General features: G+C 53.6%; 1 protein-coding gene across 1 annotated transcript; it reads right to left on the bottom strand.

Annotated features, from left to right (window-relative positions):
- Positions 1-2,083: 2,083 nt before the first annotated feature.
- On the bottom strand, positions 2,084-3,271 carry WHR41_09673 (uncharacterized protein; the record flags this gene model as incomplete). The annotated part of the gene is made up of 1 exon (XM_069378275.1): positions 2,084-3,271. One exon carries the CDS (start codon positions 3,269-3,271, stop codon positions 2,084-2,086), a length of 1,188 nt encoding a protein of 395 aa, XP_069224969.1.
- Positions 3,272-8,788: the final 5,517 nt, after the last annotated feature.

The raw sequence follows: 8,788 nt of genomic DNA, 5'->3' as shown, positions 1-8,788 counted from the left end.
TACGGGCAGACGACGCTTTCCAAGAAGTGCTTGGAATCTTCTGCTCTAGTGCCTTTTTTGCGAGTGAAAGGAAAAGATCCACGCTTCGCACATAGCTGTTGTTTCGTTGTGATTGAATTGTCGTAACTACTCTTTTCCATGCTTCATCAGCGATACCAATGTTCTATGAGGGTCGACGGACAAGCTCAAGATCTTTCGCCGAAGCTTCAAGAGGCAAAAGGAGAATACCCAGCCTTGTGCGGACGTGAACCGTGCTCTCCCACTCGCTGGAAAGACATAGGAGCGAGAACTCACTTCTTGGAAAGCGTAGTCTAGCGATGCGATGACGTATAGAGGTTGACCCACAGCAGAGCATAGCAGGGTAACACAGTCGCACGACAGGTTAATAAGATCGCACTGCAAGTCAATGGCGTGACACCACTGCCGGTCAAGCGAAGCATTTTTGTCATGTTACTAAACGATTCTGGAATCTCGCTCGATATCAAGGTTCGTTTACCAGCTCGCGTACGCCGGGGCACATGAACCGCTAGGCCACTGTGTATGCCAACCCTTCAAGGTTACATAATAAGAAAAACGATATTCCTCAGCCGCGTTTATTTCTTCGGAGCTCTTGTTTGCTTGAATGGCTGTAAGCGAAAAGAAACGTCCGAGGTGTCTGCGACACGTATTGCTGTAGACCGTCGCATTGAAACATGTGGAAAGACAGTCCCACCAGCTTCTTGACATTTCCTTCGACGGTTGGTGTGTGTCGTCGAGATGGCAGACAGCCTTCGGACGTCCGACGGCACGGCGCAGTCGGCTTCCATACTTTTCCTACCAAGTTCATATGCCTGCAATAGACGGGAATCGCCGTTGTTTTCAGGCCGATGCATCGTTAGTGAATCAAGAGAACGTGAAACGTGATACAAAGCACGTCTTGTGGCCCGTCGAATCTGAGTTGCAACTTTCAAAAGTGAACCCCGAATGCAGGTTGCAGATGCCGTCGCCCAGAGCGCGATGGTGTGATGGCGACGGTGGTTCCTTAAAGACTTCAACGTCCTCGGCAATTCCCCGCTGCCCTTTTGGCGGCGCTTCAGCCCACGTTCTATTGACAACATGCCCGCCTCGGGAGGTGCGCTGCAAGACCTCCCTGCTGACACCCCTGTCGAGATTCGTAGTAATCTTGTTTGCGTCTAAGCGGCGTATTTGGCGCAGGACCACCATTGGATCGAGCGATCCCACCATCCTCGTCCTACGGTGGTGTATGAACGGCCAACCTGCGGCCGCGAGTACTGCTGCGATAACTCTGCGGGCACGGGGGCGTCGTTCATGCATTTGCGTCTGCCATCGGGACAGGTCCGAGTGACAATCGGACTGCGCCGATCGTTTTCGCAATAGCCGCACACACAGAGTGCCCGCGCACTGCGCCAGCAACGCCATTCCGAATTCTTTCCGGGAGATCCTATTGAATACCGCCAACACTGAGGTGAGCGCTGGCATCTCCAGCGTCTAGGAGCGCGATAAGCATGTCGTTGCGTAGTTTTGCAGCAGCAGCCATTCTCGTTCGCAGTAGCTTCTTCGGTATCAAGGCCGGAGAAGCTGAAGCGTACTCGATCAGGTCCAGCAGAAGAGAACTTGCGACATAGACGCGCCAGTCTGGCCTGCCGCCTGCCGAGCCAGTGCCGAGCCAGTCGAGGATTCAGCGAGTCCGATACTCAGCGGAGAGCGTTACGTCGATCGTTTGAGGCGGAAACGTAAAGCTGTGTCATGATCGGACACGTCCTTGCGAAGCTACTGCAGCCGTCACCTGCCTCCAATGCCCGACAGACCTGTCTCGCGAGACGGGCCCGCGGCGCCGCCGCGAAGAGTTGGCGACTGTTTCATTTTTCTGTGGTGTCGAGCTTTGCTGCATTCCGCTAAACGGCCCAGCTGACGGTCCAGACGGCATCGCTCCACGCTGCTTTCCAGCAATCTTCGCCAGAACATCGCGGCACATCTTTGTTTACAACGCCTTCCCACATGCTCGTCATCGTCCCGTTTACCTTCTTCTTTATTCGTGACGTGCTTTGCAGTTCTTCGTACCCGTTGTATGCGTTTCTATCTCTCACGATAGCATCCTCATGCGCTGGGGCCTGGAAATTTCCGCGCCATGTTCGTTGGCCAATTTCAATCTCTTCAGAGCCGCGTCATCGCGCTTCAAGATCCTATTGAACTTCTTACCGAAGCTCAAAATCTTCTTTGGGCAGGGTCGGACCTCCATTTTAGTAGGATGGCCATTCAACGTGTCCCACGGCACGATTTGAAGCCGGTCGCTGTCGATATGAGTGGCGCCGCTCGACCAATCTTCAGGATTGTTGCAGGTAGGCCTCACCTCCTCCTCCGAATAGAGCCAGGACACACATATGTCAATCCTGCCTTTGTCATCCTTTGTATCGCGGATTTCCCGGATCCTGGCGGGTGAATCATCTCCCTCAGAGGTGTAAACGTAGACAACTTCATCCAGGCAGTAATGAACACCTGCATGCTGGACGGTCTGCAGTTCTTGTAATTGCCGCCAAATTTCTACGTTGCTGCGTTTAGCGAGGTCTGTGCGAAAGATCTTGGGTTTGCAATTCGGAGTTTTTCTGTTCTCTTTTACGACGAAATATTCCTGCACGGGCGGGCAACCGGTAGAGGAGACAGATTGCTGTCGGCTCGGGGACGAGCCAGAAGGCTCCTCTGCAGCATTATCGGACATGCTCCCTGAACCTGGGCTTGACTCTTCTGCGTCGTCGGCTGTGTCACGGTTGTCCAACTTGCCTTCGTCAATCCCTGTCGACTCGGCTACGCCCTCAAATATGCCATCCCATGATTCTTTGGTGCCGGGGCGGTCGTTGTTTATCATGCGTTCACCATGATCCACGGGTTGATCTGCGGCCACTGAACCACGCGCCTTCGACTGGTCCCCAACTTCCATCAACAACTTTTCACCATCCTCGACGCCGTCTTTGCTCACCGCAACGTCGCTGACGCCGGTGTTCGTATCGCCTGCCGAGGCAAACGGCTCAGATCCCACCGTTTTCGCGGGCGCTCCGTGTCCGTCCTCTGCCCCAGTTCCATCATGAATGTCTCGTTCACGCAGGGACCCAGCCTTGTTTTGCGTGCCTGTCTTGACGAAGTCTGAGACTAAAAAGCTCAAGGATGGACGTCGACGACTGGCTTCCGGGCCGCCGTTCTCTGAGCAAGCTCTTTTTCGCGATGCACGAGATGCACTGTTCTGCACGAGATGGGAGACGTCTCGTAGTTTCGGCATCTCGAGTTGTGGAGTCCGCGTACAGGATGGTTGCAGGCCGAGCAAATGATAACAGACTGCCGAAGAGATCCGGTAGGGAGGAGGGACGCGGCGGGATAGTTTGTTGCGCTCGGGCTTGCGCTGCGAAAGCAGAGAGATCTCACCTCGGCACGGCTGTTCCCGTTCATCGAAGTCCGAATGTCCACCGCTGGCGAGCTCGATCTCGTCTATGGCACGCCGTGCACGGGGACAGGAGTTTCAACTTCAGGATACGGTGGATACGTGTATGTATAGGTTTGACTATGAGAATGCGATATACTAACTTGTGCGTCCTCGTTCGAAATGATCTTTCTGCCAGTGTGCCTTGAACTGAGGTTGTCCTCTTTTCCATTTCCATCCGCATGGACAATCCTCGAGCGATGCATCATCTTTGTCTAACGCTGCATCGAACCAGCCGCGGCCCCTGCTTTTGACCCTTTCGAAGTGTTTTCGTAGTGGTCCCGCTGTGAAAGCCTTGAGAGCGTCTTCGACAATGCACCAGGCGCTGCATACCTTGGTAATGTCCCTGTGCTGGCTCGCAACTTGCAACGACAGCTCGAACCAGTCGAGACAAAGTTCGTGACTTCGGTGGTCAAAAACGGCGAAGTATTCCGAGCACACAAGGCGTGCGATCACATCGCACGTGAGGGGCGTCGCAAAGTCTTTCGCGACCAGGAATCCGCCGGCCGTGGTGTACGTGGCGTGTATGCATCCTGACGGTATGTAAAGGGCCTCAGTTGACCTTGTCCGGGCAACAATACCGCACTCAAGCCGAGGCAATAGCTTTCCTAATTTCCTATGCTCACCGTGAACCGATGCCAACAATTGCAAATTCTCCGCAGTTGGTGGGAAGAGGAACCAATATTTCTCGCACTCTCCCATTGTCTTTGATATACCGTCCGCGCCATAATCGACATGCAGATCAACGAACGAGTAAGTCGGAGTCAGATTGTAAATGGTATCGCGCTGCGCGTGGGGTGTAACGTATTCATGAAGGCTGGTTGGCACCATGTACTCAGGCAGAGCAGATTCGCGAGGCTGGATTCCGATGACGGAGACGGGGCACTGCTTGTTTGGCTTGAACAACTGGAAAAACGCGCGCGCAAGATTGTCCCGGCGCGTGCTCTCTTCACCATTGAGAAACACCCTGGAGGCTCTGTCGAAGAAGGCTTCATTCCATAGTGCTTCGTCGTCCGGTTCTCTAGAGGGAAAGCAGCTACTCCCGTCGATTGCTATTGGTGTTCGGATAGTGCAAGTTTTCCAGACGGCGTCTACGGCGTCAGACACTGAGTCTATCGCGCAAAGATCTGCCTGAAGTAGGGTAGAACGTGAACAATGGCGCTGGAAGCATTCCATTTCTGCAAGTTTCTGAATCATCTTTGGCTCAATCAACTGAGGGTCATCACAATCCAACCGCGCATGGCAATCGCTGTAGGGTGGTGTCAGGCCACCATCTTGGCATTTGTGATCCTTCCTCACGATCTGCGTAACCGTGTCCGATGACACCGATATCGCATTTTCAAGCTGAGGAATACGGTGCCTCAGCGCCTCTGGAGGAATCACCATGCCTCTTTTCCCATCCTCCCGCGGCTCCTCATCACTCATGCGTCGATCGTCGGTTGCCGGAACTTCAAGCATCGAGCTTCCCGGAGTCTGCTGTCCACTGTGGATTTCCGGACTGACGTTGATCGCGCAGCATGTTGTTGGTGAACCGTCAGCCCGTTGCGCAGCATCAATGTTTTGGATGCGTCCTGGTAATACGAGATCACGAAGTCGCGGCTCAGCGCTCGGTGTTTTGGATGCCGGCCTGTAGGCCCACTGAGCGTCAGCTCTTCCAGAATAGCCTTCGATGTTGGAAGGGAGCGCCAGATAGTCGCGGTGTTCGTATGAGAGCCTAGAGATTGGTTCAACATTGCTGCTCTCGCTCGGCGTGCCAAGTGCGCGTGAAGACTGCGGGGTTTCTGATCGTCTGTCGCTGCGGGATGGCGTGTCACGGCTTGTCGCTAGCAAAGTCGCCAGCAAAGGTCCTCGCAATTTGCCATTGGTATTCTCGCCCGGCTCCCCAAATGCGTGTAAAGCCTGCGAGACTTGTGGTGTTCCTTCGCCGCAGGAGATTGAACCTCGGCTACTCGCCGACAGACGTGCTCGCGGGTCGAGTGAGAGGTCCACATTCTTCTGCGACCGCTCACACTTTGGACATGCCCAGTCATCGGGCAAATCGCCGACCTCAAGCTCTAAACAGACACCGTGATAAGATCGATCGCAGTATTCGCAGCAGATCAACGTTCCGCCGTCGCCGCAATCCTCGCACAGGTCCTGGTTCTCCCGTTTCCTTGCTGCCGTGTCCTTCGGGGACGTTATTCCGGACACGCCTTCACCCGATGCAAGAAAGGGGCGTGAAGCTTGCGCTTTTGGTGGCAAACGACGCTTGTCCTTGGCATGGCGCGTCTGTCTGTTCGCATGGCCTGTTGAAACCGGGTACGGATTCGATGCGGGCTTATTTTGACGCTTCCGCTCTTGTCGCATACTCGTCATCCGATCCGCTGATCATAGGGTGCGTATGTCGGAGGACGGGAATTTGCGAAGACGCGACGCGGCACGCGACCGCAAGCGCGGTGGAAGCTGAGGGACCTCCCTCTCCGCGCCTGACCTGAGCCGAGCAAGCCGTTTGGGCCGAGAAAGCGTCATCCTGGCTTCGCACCACGGGAACCCCCGAGTTGGCTTTGACACGTACACCTACACAACTTATTGCAGCGGAAGCAAGCAAGCTATCTAGATGCGCGAGCGATGAGTCCACGGGTCATTCTCACCAAAGAGATCAAGACGGCGCGTCTGAAAACGCTGAGTGTTGGTAGCAAGACCGCCCGATCAGCCGCTCCATCTATTTGGGATACGCAGCAGACAACGTTCGAGGGGAAACCCTCGCCGCGTCTGAAGAGCATTAATTGCTTTGTACTCTGGCGCAACATGGGAGATGACAGCATCGGACAAGTAAATGCTATGCAAAGCGAACAGTAGCCACCACGGGGAACTTGCCCCATTCTGTGATCCCGCCATGTATTGTCGCAGCCAGCGCAGGATGCCCGCAAGACGACATATTGCCTCATGAACAGAACATCAGCGGAAATCCGGTCGTACATATATGAAAAGAAGTAAGCACACCACAGGCATGTCGGCCCCACCTGCAGAGCGGCAACAGCCTGGCTGCAAACCTCAGCTGAACAATGCTCACCCTCTCGATGACTCCCTGAAACATATTCCTAAGATTCCAAGTCGTCTGACTCTAATCCTCGCATGGCAGCAGACACTTTCAAGGCTACCCCGCTGAGCAGTCGGAAAGGCAGCCTTTGGATTCGGCCAACGGGGCAAGTAACTCGGTTATTAGGGGCCGCGCGCGCTTCGTTCAGCACGAGCATCTAATTAATCCAATGTTGATATCGGAGCACAGCAGCGCGACCACACTGCACTGCACTCATGTGTAGGCCCCGTCATCGTACTGTCTGGTCACGTTCACAAGGACGGTTGACAATCCTTGCGCTCCATATGGAGCATAAGTCTCTACACAAAACCGATAGAGCTTCGTTGATAACAGCACAGCTGATGATCAAGACATCTGGTCTAAAATTGGAAGTTTGTAAACTGTTAGAGATACCATGTGCGTCATCTTGAATCCGCAAATCTACAGGCGTATCGATTGTTTGGGATAGAGAACCTCTCGATTTTCTTCGCCTGCAAGCGTTCAGAGCTAAAGAGGATTCACATGAGGTTTGAAAATCTGTACTCGATACCGGTGGTGTGAATGGTCCAGCATGATCAGCATCATCCGCAGAGTCGTCCTTGCCTTTGGGTTTTTCCGGAACGCTGCCACTGTCTGCATCATTCTATCTGTAAATCGGCCCATGCCGCTCTGAAGATTAGCTCAACTATTTGCTTACGGCAACCGTCATTGACGATCACCTGATCCTCACATTGGCAGCCGGGTTGATGAGGGCTTTGGAGGGGATTGGGCGGATATGGACGGTGAGCTTTTCAGGTTCATCGTTTGAGATCCTCGTCTGCGTAGTCGTGCTGTTTCTGCTTATCTACGGATATCACTCTGAAGAGCTTGAACGTATGCTCGTGGGATAAAGCCAAGCAGAGGCTGCGTATTCTTCTGCGACAATATTTCATTGCTGATCAGTCTCTCTGTCAGCGATGCGTGTATCAGCAAAAACGCGTTTGTGCTGAAGAGATATGAGCTGGCCTCAGTCCATGACTGCTTATTGAGATGCATTATCGAAGTGCCTGGATTGCCGAGTGGCCGATGGATCTTCCTCTCCTTCGCTTTTGGAGACGGCTCGATCTCAGCATCTAGCGAGAGGACGTAAATGATGTTGCGTATCTCCGGTGGCGGGCTGAAGAATTTGAAAGTCTCGCTGTTCGTGCTCCATTCTTGCCACTGCTTCTGTAAGGCCCTCGACTGTTGCGGATTCTTCTGCATCATTGCAAATGTTGCCCAAATTGTTCGCCATTGCTGGTGGAAGTGAAACTCCAGCTGCTGATCGAGAGACAGACGAACTCATACTTTCGTCGAACCGCACTTCTCGGAAGCTGTCTCGAACAGGTACTCATTGTAACCTATGTGCCTGTTGATCAACATCGATAAAAATCGCTTGGCGGTTTTACCATTGGTCCCCAAATTCAGTGTGATTTGTTTTGCTACCATGCGAAGTATTTCCATGCGATGCTCCATGAATTGACGCATTTCGCTGCCATACAAGCGCATTCCTCTATACGCCGCCATGTTCACAGGGGTCGATCGAAAATCTCGGTGTCTGTTTTGTCGGTCTGCAACGTTGTCACTGGCAGAGGGTGTCGTGATACGTGATGCAGTTGTCGATGGATTTTGGAGAGGAGAAACTCGCTTGAGCAACATGTGCGACGAAGCGCGTCGCGGTGTGTGCGAAGAGCGGAGTCCTGTTGGCTGCTTGTTTCAATCTTCGGATGTACTGAGAACCCGCGCCCGCCTCCTGCCCTCCAATGCTACTCCAATTAGGCAATAATCCAGGGGGGGTCGATGGAGTTCAAATAAAATCGCAAGTAGCCCTAATGTCCTACAGAATCGATCGTACCCCGCCTTCCTGCAGATGCTACCTGGTGCATATTCACCCTGAACGCTTGACAAGGATGCGCGCACAGCTGAGCCAGGCTCTGCAACTGGGCGGGGAGCGCTCCCGATCGCAAGCCCAGATTCCTGAGCCAACTCCGGCTGCCGCTAGAGTCCGACGATCGGACTATGACAGCAGAAGGCGGAAATGACTCGTCACGGCTCAGCCTTGGAGAAAACCATGTGCAAATACGAGTTCAACGATACTGCAACTGCGAATCCCAGATCCTTGCGCAACAGACGCCAGTCTTGCCCAGTGGTGTCCACAAGCAAGTCCAGTACGAGCGGCTTGCTTGCGCTTGGCTATTATGAGCACCAAGCAAGCAAGCAAGCCAAAGGACCGTGATCAAGCA

Source organism: Cladosporium halotolerans (assembly GCF_011745625.1).
Source record: "Cladosporium halotolerans strain TM138-S3 chromosome Unknown Sca118, whole genome shotgun sequence".
Lineage (NCBI taxonomy): Eukaryota > Fungi > Ascomycota > Dothideomycetes > Cladosporiales > Cladosporiaceae > Cladosporium > Cladosporium halotolerans.
The sequence above is the reverse complement of the archived record's forward strand: the minus strand, read 5'-3'. Positions and strand labels throughout refer to the sequence as shown.